This window comes from Drosophila elegans, unplaced genomic scaffold, assembly GCF_018152505.1.
Source record: "Drosophila elegans isolate 14027-0461.03 unplaced genomic scaffold, ASM1815250v1 contig_520, whole genome shotgun sequence".
NCBI lineage: Eukaryota > Metazoa > Arthropoda > Insecta > Diptera > Drosophilidae > Drosophila > Drosophila elegans.
The window spans coordinates 3,338,590-3,351,757 of NW_024545903.1; the positions used below are offsets into that span (position 1 = coordinate 3,338,590).

The window sequence follows — 13,168 nt, forward strand, 5'->3', positions numbered from 1 at the left end:
AGTCTTCCTAAGATTGATCTCGTCTTTGGTATACTTACAGTGTGTAGTTCTTGGACTGCTCCATCTTTTCCCTAAAGTCTTTGGGTGTCACCCAACCCTCGTTCTTCATGTCCACCTCGTGGAAGCTGGGCGATTCGATGAGGTCGGCTAGTTTTAGGAACATGTCGAAGTACTTGAGAATCAGTTCCACATTGCTGGCGGATTCCACCAGCGTGTCAACCATCTGTTTGCCAATGGTGCCTGGTGAACATGGAGATGACGAGCATCGTTAGTGGTTATCCAAGGTTGTCAAGCAAATCCTCTTACCGTTAACAACATTTCCTTCCAGCATAGACAGCATCATGGTGATCATGTCCTTTTGCAGATTGAGCAGCTCCTTGAGCAGATCCACCTGGCTGGAGTGCTTGGACAGCTTGTCCTGCATGTGGGAGAACAGGAAGAGGAAGCCGCCAACGGCATCCCACAACCTCGAGTGGGCCAGGGCCTGCTGATTGAGGGTACACGGACCCTGGATGACCTCAGTTAGGGTGTTGAACACTTGGCTAGCCACTTCGATGGCCTTGAAGAAGTTGGCCTTGCCGGCGGGATCGATGATCTCCTTGCTCGAGTAGTGCCAGTAAAAGTCCATGATGGACTCCTGCAGGCGGAGCAGGTAATCCACAGTGCAGATGACCACATTTACGGTGGTGGTGTTTCCGGCCTGGGTCCTCAAATAGTTTTGCCATTCTGAAGGGATTTATGTGGTTAGGGATTACGTTTCTCTACACCCATTGATTGAACTCACCCAAATTGTGGCCCTCACAGGTCAGCTGGATGAACCGGAACAGAGCACAGGTGAACTCCGCATCGTGCATGTTCTTCTCGCCAGCGGCGCCCTCGGAACCTACACCAAGACCTGCACCCGCACTCGGAATATACTCTTTGTTCGTGTGGCAATTTTGGGTGGATTGGTATTGGTACAACGATAGCGGGAATCACGTACACGGGATTTGTGGGTTGGTTGGTTGGTGGTTGGTGGTAATGGCATGCGAGGCATGGGAAATCAGTTTGGAAGGAAGTAGACACAAATCAATAAAGTAATCGAACTTAGAAGAGTGCGAGCCAAAGTTAACAAGCACGGCAACTGAAAGCTGGAGGAGATCGGAAGGCGGGCGGACTTTCGGTTGGTTGGGATCACGGGGCGAATGAACTTACCCTCTGCTTTGGTGTTGCGCTCGAAGGCGTCCAGGTCCAGTACACTGCAGGAGTTCATCAGTCCGGCGATCGAGGTAAAGAAGCCGACGTCCTTCTTCTCCTTCAGGTGATTGAGCATGCCCATTTGGATGTCGATGTTGCCTCCGCGGAGGATGGCGATGCCGAGATTGAGTGTCGTCATTACCATCTCCGAAGGTATACCTTTGGAGGCGGAAATGTGCAACAGCACCATTTCGGCAACGCCACGATTGGAGAGACGTGCCTGATGGAAGAGCAGTTTCTGCTTTTCCATCTCTTGTTCCTGTGAAGGCATTAACAAATGGTTAAAACTGGGGTTATACTAGTTTTTAAAGCTGTGTTTGGGGATTCAAAATTATAGTAATCCCTGCAAGGGTGCAAAATTAAAGCGGTTTATTAGTAATCTCAGCTGAATGAATAGTTACCATTAGTTGCCTCATCCGACACTGAGTCAGACATGTCGGGTTTAGGGATATTTTTGCTGTTGTTAGTGGACCTGAGTTAGTTGGGATCGACTTACATGGATGCTGGTGCCTTCGCCCTCCTCGCCTCCCTCACCGCCCTCCTCATCGCCGCCCTCCTCCTCCTCCTTGCCCGTGGACTTGGCCGCGATCTGGGCATAGGACATGTAGAGCAGATCCTCCTGGAGGGCTCCGCTGCGCTCCGTCATGGCGCCGCGACAGAAGGTGGTGACCAGCTGGGTGAGCGGATCCGGCTTGCTGTCCGTCTCCTCACCCTCCTTCTTGGACTTCTCCGAGTCCTCGAACGTCTGCGTCAGATCCTCGACCATCACCTCCTGGCCCACGTTCTCCTCCTGGAGCCATTGCTCATAATAGGAACGGGCAAAAATGTTGCAGGCCCGATGTCTGCATAGGATTGTGTACATATATCAATTAGTTATATGGTACATACAGCTATACAGTTAAGTCAAACAGATTGGCATGCCTTTGGTTAATCAAATTAGATAGCAACACAAGAGAGAGAAATAAGAAGTGATGCTGATCCTCGGGTGGGAAATTAAGGAAACTTAGGAGACGATGAACCAATCGATGCGACAACGAGTACGAGTACCACCTGCTCATGCGATAAAGATGCTTGGCGCGTAAGCTTGAAATGACTGCCTGGCGACGCGCCACGGATATCTTTGAACTCCAGCGTTTGGTTCTGTTCTTGGAGCTGGCTGCCTAAAGGATTCGGATTCGGAATCGGATTCGAATTCGGATTTGCAAGTGTCAAGCAAGCGTGCGGCAAGTCCATAAAAATATACAATAATACAAATGGCGTTTAGAACATTAGCATTAGCTATTAGTGGGGATTCAGTATCAAAAAGTAGAGATTAGTTTGATGCCATTGAAGATGAGAAGAAGATGGGTATTAGGACAGACAAACACATAGCTCGCAAGTACGGTTAGTTAGATTCCTCAATCGTTAGCTAGAATCGACAAACGGTAATAACCTGGGTAGAGAATGTAGCGATGTCTGACGGAAGCATGCGATTACGGCACGCTTCCTTTGGATCGACACAACGCTCCGGTAGACATTCTTGCTCTGCTGTTGTGGATGGTCGATCTGTAAATGTTTCGTTCACGGGACGGTCAGCATTTCAGTCAACAATGGTCGGGTTGGATGGAGAGTGGGTGCATGTCGATGTTGGTGTTTTGGTGTTGATCATGATGTTTCGAGAGGAAAAGAAAGATCGAGTGATTAACAGATTAAAGTTGAAAGATTAGAGTTCTCTTGGATACAAGATTTCAATAGAGATGAGTTACTCGAACTGATGGCATCAGAGTTGTGTGACAGAGCTAGACAGAGATTGGAATATATCCGGCTAGACTGAGTGGAACCGGCACTTACCATATGCAGGCCAAACAGAACCTTGGCCATGGCCACGATGCGATCCACCGTTTCGGTGGTCTTGTCCTTGCCCTTCTCGTTGGAGTTCACGTTGGCCTTCTCCAGTGCTTGCTCGTCCACCGGCTCCTCCGTCTTGCCCAGCTTCGAGTAGAGGTAGTGCTGCCAGGACATCTCGTCGGAGGGGTCCAGCTTGTCGGGCAGGGTCAACTGGTTGCGGGCGAACTCGATCACATCGTACTCGGTCATCTTCTTCAGATACCGATCCTTGCAGTGCTGCACCAGCTCCTGCTCCCGGCCCGCAAACAGATTCAAACCCACGGGCAGGAGACGCTTCAGACAGGCCACCATCAGACTGGCCTGCACCTCCTTGTCCTTGTCGCGCTTCTTGTCCCGGTTCTTCTTCTTCTTCTTGACCTTGCCACCCACGGCAGGAGCACCTTCCGAGATGGCCGATCTCCTCGTGGCCGTTGGCATGATCAGCGCCATGTTGTCGATCTCGTTCGCCGAGATGAAGTTCTGCTCCTCCTTGAGGAAGTACTGGCTCTTGGACCAAATGTTAAAGATCTCCGCCACATGGTTGTACAGCTCCTCCGCTTCGGGGATGTTGTCCTTTAGCCAGTGGTTGCGCTGCAGATCCACATACTTGATGAGCAGCGGATAGAACGAGTAAATGTCGCGCACCAGGAGATTCCAGTCCTCCTGCAGCTGCGTCTCCACCTGCGAGGTGTCGTCCGTGGCCGACTTGATGAAGCCCCGCATGCTGTCCTCCTTGTGCAGCATGTTCTCCGTGCGCTTCTTCACCCGCTCCGCCAGCGGCAGGAACGGATCCTTGAGCAGCTCCTCCGACGTATTGATGATGATCTGCTGCGTGTAAGCGGCAATCCGGGTCATCCAGGGCGCGTTATCGTTGCCAATGTTCTTCTTGATCATCTTGAGCACGTTGCGCAGCAGCGGATTCATGTGGTCGGCGGTCACCATGGTCACGTGGTTGCCGCTGGTGGGACTCACATTGTCCGGACCCTGAGACCACCAGAATGGCAGATAGGAGCAGAGCAGCGGCAGGATCACGTCGATGATGTGCGGCGCATCGTTGTACGTCTTGTCCGACTCCACGAATTGGTCCACCTCGGCCAGAATGGTCTCCAGATTTGGCATACAGCTCTCCATCTTGACCATGATGTCCTGCGCCTCCAGCGAGTGATCCGCAATGCGGTTAAGCAGCGAGTACTGGTTGTGCTTGTTGAGATGTGGCTCCAAGTAGGCCACCGGGAAGCAGGAGCTGTATGCGCCCAGACACGATCCCAGAGCTGGTCTATGCCGCTCAATCTCCGTCTTCAGGTACTTCCTATCGTGCGTCAGTGTGCCATCTGTGCCCAGGTGGTACAGGGCAGCCAGGATCTTGTACGAGGCCACCTGAATCTCGTCGAGCAGCAAATCGCTGCCGTAGTCGCAGGCTGCCAGGTGATCAAACATGGCCGTTAGGACGGGCAATACCACCTGGTTGACATAGCCCAACGATGTGGAGGTCTTCAGGTGGGTTCCCCTCAGGTGACTGTACTTGCCGTCCTGCAAGTTAAGGATCGTGTTGCCCAGGTCATCGGATGTCTGGTTGAAGAAGGTCAGCATGGAGGTGCGAATAAACTCGGGACAGTTCTTGGTCAGGGTACGGGCATCGATGCCCTTGACCAGGACCTGGAGGCACCGCACAGTGATGCGGACATCCGGTCCGAAGGCACTCAGTCGGTTGCGCAGCAAGGCGGCCAGCTTGCAGAAGATCGAGGCCACCATTTCCTTCTCCTTCAGCGAGGCCGCTCCAATGTTGTTCGTTGCCGTGGCAATGGCAATGAAGTAGTTCCTGTGCGTGGAGAAGTACTTCTCCATCAGCGGTAGCACCACCTTCGAGAAGAACTTAATGTCCCGGGTGGCCGTCTTGAAGGACGAGCGGCGACTGAACGTGGTCGATGGCTTCAGCAGCTTCATGTTGATGGTGGCTCGGTCCAGATACTGGATGAGCTTCTCCAGCAGCGAATATGAGAAACGCAGCTCAACGGCAGCCTGGGTGGCGCCACCTTCCTCCACGGCTCCTCCCTTTGATGGCCTGAAATAGGGATAACATAATTTTTACATCATTTTTATTTATTTTTATGATATTATTTTTTACTCTATTTCTTGCACAAGTTGTTAATAATGTTTATCACGTATTTTGTTAATTGTTTCTAGGGAAAGTTAATCACAATTCAAATCGTAATAGTCCCAATATTTTTATTTTCTTTTGAATTGAAGAGAATAGTTTTAATAATTATGAAAAGTACTTGCCTAAATACAACTTTCATAGAACTGAGTACAACAAAAATAATAAAAATATAATTTAAATAAACAAAATAAATTGTGCAAAAAATAATCCACTATTTAATTACAATCTTATGTGACAATTTTTCTGTGTTCCTAATCATTTTATGGCAACAACTTATATTTTCGTGGCGACTACTTTTTTGTTTCAGATCAGGGCGGTTTCACTTTATCTTTTTTTTGTGTATATTTATTACTTACTTGTGCAGCTTGTATCCCTGATACTGCATGTACTTTAGGAACTCCTGCGATCGCTCGCGATCCTTTTTCTTCTCCTTGTCGGTCAAGAGATCGTACGGCACCAGTTGTGGGTGGATAACGCCCCCGCATCCGTTCAGCTCCTCGTTCTTCTTCTTGGCCCAGATGTCGTGGGAGTTCTCCGCCAGACGCTCGGCCATGTTCTGCATCTCCCTGCTGAGGGTCAGGTTGCTCATGTCCACCGGGTGCGGATTGTAGTTGAACGGGCTGCCCTCGTTCTGGAATTCGTGCTATGGTGTTAGGGGGGCGGCATAGTGAAGTGGGCGAGGGCGTGGGCAGAAAGACACAAAAGCCAATTCGAAAATAGATATACAATTTGGAAAGATGGTTAGAGGGTGTTTGGAAAAAGGTTAGTTAACGTCTTTAGAGTGCTACATACAATCTGGGGCTTGGACTGGCGACGCGTCGATCCGCGATGGTTGAGCGGCACCTCCACCTCGGAGTGCTCCACGGTCCAGCCGATGGCCAGGAGACCCTTAAGGCACTCCCTCACCGGATCCCTATATCGCTCGCGTTCCTGTCAATTAAATATAAGGTTCTGTATGAGTTCTCTTACTATCAGAAAGTCTTATTGGTCCAGTATTACTTTTGATGTCGATCAAACGATTTGGTGTTAGCTGGTGAATTAATTTATAAATATTAATTAGAGAAATAATACTTGTTATAAATGAAATAAATATAATGAAATACATTTAAAGTTTGGTGCCACGGAAATTGGTTTTAAGTCTTTTAATAAAATAAAACCTTTGTAAACGGACTTGAAATCAATAAAAACTAAAAAAGAAAATAACCTTAAAATAATTAATAAAATTAGGTGACATTAATTATATGTTATTTAATTTTTGTGCCACGGAAATCGGGTTTAAGTACTTTAATAAAATATAAGCATTCTAAATGCTTATACAAACCAACAAGGGTTTAAATATAAAGGTTTCACTAATATATTTGTTTTAAGTTAAGTAGCTAAAACTATTAGAACTAATCTAAAAACCTATTCTGTGACACCAAATTGTCCTAAAAGATATGTTATTAAAAAATCACTGTTAGGAATGGAAAATAAAAAATCATTAATTAGAAATTGTAGTTAAACAATTATGTGGTTTAGTGAATGCTAGAAAATCAAAACAGAACAAATGGTTAATGATGAATGGATTTGAAACAGGTGACCAGCTGAGTGGTCTACGTACATATTCACTGAGCATATTGTAAGGCTTCAACCGGGGATGCTTGCGATCATTGTCGGAGCGGATTTCGCCGTAGGTCCAGCTGCCTTCCAAACGACGACTGGCCCAGGCATCGTGGTAGTGCTCACTGAACTTCTGGACCAGCGAGTTGAGGTCATTGTCCAGATGCACGTTGTTGGTGTCAATGGGATTGGGCATGTACTGCGGCTGATCCGGGGCGCCCATCTGGCGCCCGTAGTAGTCCTCGTCCGTGTTCTTGGACAGACTGTAGTCCGGGGGCAGGGCGCAGCCGATGGCGATCAGGCAGGGCAGTGCTTTACCGAACAGTTCCGGGTCATAGTCCATATTGCTGAGCGAGTCAAAAATGTTCGAGAACAGCAGCATCGTCAGGCGCTTCTCCTCGTCCGATGAGGCTCCATAGGAGCCCTGGCCTTGAGTTGAGCCGTAATACTTGGCGCAGCGATCGAAGTGCAGGGTGAGAAGCTATCGGAGGTGAAGAGAAATGTGTTTAGTATTGTGGAATACAAGTCCTATGGTTTATGTTATTAAAATAGCTTGCTGTTATTCGAATGTTATTAATATTAAATTCTTAGTAATGTGTGCACAAAGTTTGTCTATACATTTTAAATTAGATGACCAGTTACAGAAACATTGGTAAAAATTCTTATACATAAATTAGCTGATCAGTTAAAATTTTATAATTTTGTAAGTAACAAAGGAATACTGGTAAAAAAAAACAAAATACAATAATTAAAAATTTTACGTTTTTAAGAGCGACGAAATGGCTAATGAAAAATATTGGAAATTGCATTCTGTCTCAATGTCCCAATTAAAGCGATTTGATAAAAACTGGCATGGCACCAATTAATTTAAGACGATTAAAATTTTATAAATTAAATAACGATTAATTTATATTAAAAAACACAAAGGCAAGATAAATAAACGAAATTGGTTTGCTTTAAAAAAATTAAAATTGAAACCATGTAATAAGAGTTAGCTTAATGTCAATAACAAATATTTCGAATTAATAAGTAAGAGGCAAAAAATGCCTTCTGAAGTGTATGCAAAATAAAATTAATGAGTACTATAATTTGTCTCATTGTCACAATTCAAATTAAATATGTTAAGAACTTGCATTGAACAAATTAAATCAGAACAATTTAAATTTCGTAAAGTAAATGGCTTAACTTAATTATAGCTTGAAATAAAATTTAATTTTATATATATATTTAATAAGATATTTGATCAATATAGAAAGCAAGTAAAATTAAAATGGAAACTACCATCTTAAAGATCTTTTAGAAAGAAGAAAAACCAAATTGAGTGCTTACCCGAAGAGCCACGGTGGTGTATTCAGACAGCTTTGACACATCGACAGTCAACTTGCGCAGCAGCTTGAGCAGCATGGCAGGTTGCATTTGGGATGTGAGGGCCACCAGGAAGTCGGAGACGGCCTCGCGCTGCCCCTTGGTGAGCATACGGTTCTTGGACAGCCGGTAGACCGTGTGCAGGGTGGCATCCAAGAGGCTCGCGTAGTTCTCGGCCTCGTTGTAGAACTTGGAGTGCTTGATGAGCAGCGGCAGGATGGAGTTGCCGATGTAGCGGTTCATGGCCAGGGCCATGTCGCTCTCCGACCCGTCGCTCTTGTCCAGAATGGTGGCGGTGCGCAAGTCGGGCAGAAAGGCGTCCTCCAGCAGGCGATAGAAGAGATCTTGCGCCTCGATGCCGTACACGCGCTCCAGGAAGAGCACGATGCTCTGCTTGTTGTTGGGCAGCAGGCCGGACGGCATGTCCGACTTGGGCTTCTCCTCGCCGGGCGCCGTCTGCGAGAGGGTGAACTTGAGGCTGAGCACCCCCTGCAGGTCCTCCAGTGGCACCAGAGATCTCAGAATAGCTCTAGCCCTCAGGGACTCGTTCTTGCCCTGCTCGATGACCGAGGCGTCCGGGGCACAGCGGCCCAGCAGATCGACCAGGGTGCAGTAGAAGTTCAGTATGGCGGCGCCGGTATCGATGTAGTCCTCGTCCTCCTCGCCCTCCGGCAGCGGATGGGTGAAGTTCAGGCCGGCAATGGTGCCCTCGGCCTCGTCCTGCATCTTGCAGCGGTCCGAGATGCGCTCCGACATGCGATTGGCCTCGACAATGGCGCGGAACAGACCTTCTCCCTCGCCTCTTAGAGCCGGTCCCAAGCATTCCGGACGACGGATAAGAAGTCGAATGACAAGGTTAGCGTTCTCCTCCACGCTCTCGCCGTTGACCCAAACGCAGTAGCGCAGGAAGTCCAGGTACCGCTCCCCCTCGACCGGATCCCAGCCCAGATCCGGATAGCCCTTCTCCACGAGCTCCGAGTTGCTCTGCAGGCCGCACCTGGACAGATAGACGGCGATCTTCTCCAGATAGTGTTCCCTCAGGGCCAGAGCCAATTCTGTGTTCTCCATCAGACTCGAGTATGCCACGTCCAGCGGCGTGGATCCGCGCAAGCTGGGCCGTGCCAGCAGGATGTTGGCGTTGTCCAGCAGAAAGTCGAAGTGGTCGAACATGGCCTTCTGATTCTGGCGGCCGGTGCGGCAGAAGTAGCAGAGGAACCGGCAGCAGGCTACCACCATCTCGTGCGAGGTGTCCTTCTCCTTGGAGGGAGCCCCCTCGGCCCCCTCCGTCTGGGTGGGCGCATCGCTCTGCGCCTGCGCCCGCCGTCCCAGTGTGTTCATCATGACGGCCATCACGTTCTCGTGGACACGCAGGATGCGTATGAGGTCCGGGTGCTGGAAGAAGGTGGCGTTGTTCACCAGCTTCCACAGGCGCTTGCGCATCAGCTCCTCCTCCTCCTGGCTCATCTGGACGGGCAGCAGGGCGCGTATCTGGCTGAGGCCCACCCACATCTCGGCCACGTCGTCGCGGGCCCGCGTATTGATCACGTACGTCTTCTCCAGGGCCCGGACCAGTTCGCCCACCGTGTCATATTGGCGAAGGAGCAGGCTGAACATTTCGCGCACCAGCTTGGGATTCTCGATCTGCGACTCCTCGGCCCAGCTGACGATCTGCTTGATGAGCACCTTGCGGAACACCTCTTCGGGCGTCTTCTTCTCCGGCTCCTCCACCTCCTTGGGCCCCTCCTCCAGCTCCTTGACGGTGTTGATGAAATTGTATATCTTGGTGATGGGTCCCGTTTTGACCTCCTCGATCGCTGCGCCCTCGACGCCGTCGGGCTCCATTAAAGCGTTCAGCGACACCTTCTGCATGAGGCTGTCGTGGAAGTCGCCCAGGCGACTGCGCAACTCAAGGCCACAGGTGCAGTTGTCCTGGTCATCGGCCTCGAGGTTCTTGAAGCAGAGAATCTGGTTCATCTGCTCCCGCGGCGGACAGCGGAACTCTTTAGTCTTTTTGGCCGCCACAGCACTGGGCAGATCGGATTGCTTGATCTCGATATAACGTCGCAACTGATCGGTCTGCAGGTCGCCCACGAAGTCGTGCGAGAAGGCAATGATGCTCTCCACGCGATGCCGCAACTGGGTGTCGTACAGATGGTGCAGCAGGTAGCACATCTGCAGCTTGGCGCCCTCGGCCATCTTCATGGTCAGCAGACCCTTGCGGTGCTCATCCTTGCCCTCTGAAAGCGAACGTTGATGGATTAGAGGTGGGGCTCGGCCTTAAGGACTTATGGGTGAAGTCAGAAAGTAAAATATTGTCAAACTCTTGCACAATGCATTACTATTCCCTATGCATTAGTACGTCCCTTCATTTTTGAGCCAAAAAAAAACATCAAATGTGGCATTTCTATGCAAGTACAGTGTTAAGAATGTCTGTTTTTATGCTCAATAGACACGAACCGTTTAAGCAACCAGGTTCAAATTTTAAACATGTCTACCTATAAGATATCTCTATAGAGACTTTAGTCGTATATAACATGGAAAAGCAACAGCTTAGTTATTCAAGGTACCAAAGCTACTTAACATAAATGGAAAATAATTAAAATCAATATCATGCTTTTATCAATAACTCGATGGTTTTATTTTAAAAATTGGCTTAGAATTCAAACACAACTACCTGATACCTTTCAGAGTTTAGTTAAAATGTCTATGCATTAGAAACTAATCAAGTATTTAAATCTTTTTAAACTTGTTTATGTAAATGTTTTTAATGTAAAAACATTTTACTAAAATACATTTTTATATTTTTGATATGAAAAAATAACATGGACCTATTATATTTATTTCTATAAAAATATTTTTTTCTTTATCGAAATAGAGATGATATTGAGATCCACATTGTGCTAACCCTGAAATGAGCAATGCTATCATACTAAATAGTAATAATCCTGTTTTGTTATCATAATTTGTTTCCACATCACAAAAGTAATTTGTTTATGGGCTATCCAAAATGACAATATTTAACCGACTGACAACCGACTGAAGCTTTAACCCGCCCTTTTTACTCACCCCTCTCGAAGGCTGCATCCCAGGTCTCCGGGTCGATCATGACCAACAGCCGCTGCACATCTTCGTCGGTCAGAACGCCGACCAAGAGCAGGCGGTCTGTCAGCTTGATTAGAGGGCTACAAGTGGCAGAACGTGGGGATGGGACTATCACTATGGATCTATGGCTATGGAGCTGACGGGGAACAGCGGCTACTCACAGGAAGAGGTTCTCGTTGGTCCAACCGATGGGATCGCGGTTGTGCACCTGATTGATCTCGACGGCATCCTTCAGCGCCTCCATTACGAACTGCCTGACTACCTCTAGGGGGAACTTCGGGGAGTACAATTGGTCGATGTCGGGGATCGGTTCGCTGGAAACACTTGGCATACTAGATGTTGCAATCACAGGGGGTCTGGACGGGTGTAGTTGTAGTTGTTGTGTCGATGGTGGCAGGAGGTTCGATGGAACAGGTGTTGTGTTCAGGATCAGAGATGCAGGACCGGGAGATTCGAAACAGAATGGGGTGAGTGAACAAAACCGAACGGATAGTCGCGGAATGCGCAATGCAATGCAATGCTTTCGAGTAATCTGTGCACTTGAGGGGTTGAGCGAAAAGCGATAACTCACGTGATCTCCGTCATGCGCAGCTGCGGACGCACTGACTCCGTGACCAGGGACCGCAGCGAGTGCTGCATCTCCTCCTCGGCGTAGAGCTCTTTCAGTTCGGCACCCAACGGAGTGATGTACTCATTCTTGCACACCTCCATCGTGGTGGCATGCGACTCCAGATGCAGGGCGATCAGCAAGTCGTAGAAGCCCTGCCGCAGGGGTCCACTCATGTACTCCGACCGGATGGCGTAGAGCAGCTGCTTCTGGTCCACATGCTGGCACAGGGCGTGGGCCGCTCTGTAGTTGGACTGGTAACAAAGGGCCGCATAGAGCGTCAAACTGTGCGCGTGGAAGGACAGCAGCTTCTCCATCTCGATCAGCTCCAAGATGTCTATACAGCGATCCTCCTCGGGGATGTGCAGGGCCAGCATGGACACCGGATCCTCACACAGCATGGACCAGCCCCGCACATCGGACAGTTTGAGGGCGTGCACCTGGAGCGAGGTGTTCGGAACTCGGGCCCACTGATGCGGACGCAGGCACTGGACCTTCAGGCGCGGCGGCGACTGCGGGTTGATGTGCTTGTCACTGGTGGGCAGAACAGCCGCCGAAAGGGGCAGAGTGGTGGGTGTGCGTCCCAGTTCGATCTGCAGGATCTCCTTGCTGGTGGCCTCCACGAAAATGGCCGGGAAGAGCTTGGTGTCCGGCTCCATCATCCAGCGATGCGAGGTGTCCTTGCCCTCGCACGTGAATCGGATGATGCCGGTGGCCGTGTCCACGAAGCAACCGACGAACATGCCCTGCGAGGCTCCCTTGCCGGAGGCATCCTGGGTCACCTCGTTGAACAGTTCGTCCGCCCGCACCACGTAACAGCTCTGGCGGTCGATCCGCTCGATGGCCATCTCGTAGTCGTCCTCGATGTACACTGACCCACGGCGCACCTTGTTCTTGTTGAACTCGCGACTGTGCAGGTGGTATTGGGTGGTCACCCAACCGACGTACACATGCGTGGGATCCTGGCCGGGAAAGATTCTCACTCCGTAGAAGTACTCGTTGATCAGCTTAAGGCACTCGGCGTCGAACATCTCATCGCCGGAAGTTTCCACCGGCTGTTGGCCCAGATTCGAGGAACTCAACTGCTTGGGACCCTGGGCCACGGGACTGGGCGGGATTTCGGCCTGGGGAAGGGTTTAAAATCCAGTTATCATTATTGTTATATTTTTTTAAATTTTATTTCATTCAGAGACTAAGACATTTCCTATTTAAAAAAAAAAGTAGCATCACTAAAT

At 49.2% G+C, this 13,168-nt stretch overlaps 1 protein-coding gene across 12 annotated transcripts in view; it reads right to left on the minus strand.

Annotated features, from left to right (window-relative positions):
• Nucleotides 1-13,168, minus strand: part of LOC108149701 (ryanodine receptor) — a 30,094-nt gene that overhangs the window by 2,991 nt on the left and 13,935 nt on the right. For 3 of the 12 annotated variants that reach the window (XM_041709814.1, XM_041709813.1, XM_041709812.1), the window contains 14 exons: nucleotides 11,898-13,057; nucleotides 11,488-11,640; nucleotides 11,291-11,406; nucleotides 8,189-10,461; nucleotides 6,861-7,340; nucleotides 6,053-6,190; nucleotides 5,617-5,891; nucleotides 3,067-5,164; nucleotides 2,669-2,781; nucleotides 1,733-2,078; nucleotides 1,195-1,495; nucleotides 785-895; nucleotides 307-726; nucleotides 39-240 (listed from right to left, as the gene is read on the minus strand). In XM_041709814.1, coding sequence (XP_041565748.1) covers nucleotides 39-240; nucleotides 307-726; nucleotides 785-895; nucleotides 1,195-1,495; nucleotides 1,733-2,078; nucleotides 2,669-2,781; nucleotides 3,067-5,164; nucleotides 5,617-5,891; nucleotides 6,053-6,190; nucleotides 6,861-7,340; nucleotides 8,189-10,461; nucleotides 11,291-11,406; nucleotides 11,488-11,640; nucleotides 11,898-13,057 — 8,186 coding nt within the window. Of the gene's footprint in view, nucleotides 1-38; nucleotides 241-306; nucleotides 727-784; nucleotides 920-1,194; nucleotides 1,496-1,637; nucleotides 1,659-1,732; nucleotides 2,079-2,668; nucleotides 2,782-3,066; nucleotides 5,165-5,616; nucleotides 5,904-6,052; nucleotides 6,191-6,860; nucleotides 7,341-8,188; nucleotides 10,462-11,290; nucleotides 11,407-11,487; nucleotides 11,683-11,897; nucleotides 13,058-13,168 lie in introns of all 12 variants that reach the window. The other 9 variants (XM_041709811.1, XM_041709810.1, XM_041709809.1 and 6 more) reach the window with 5 other exon arrangements.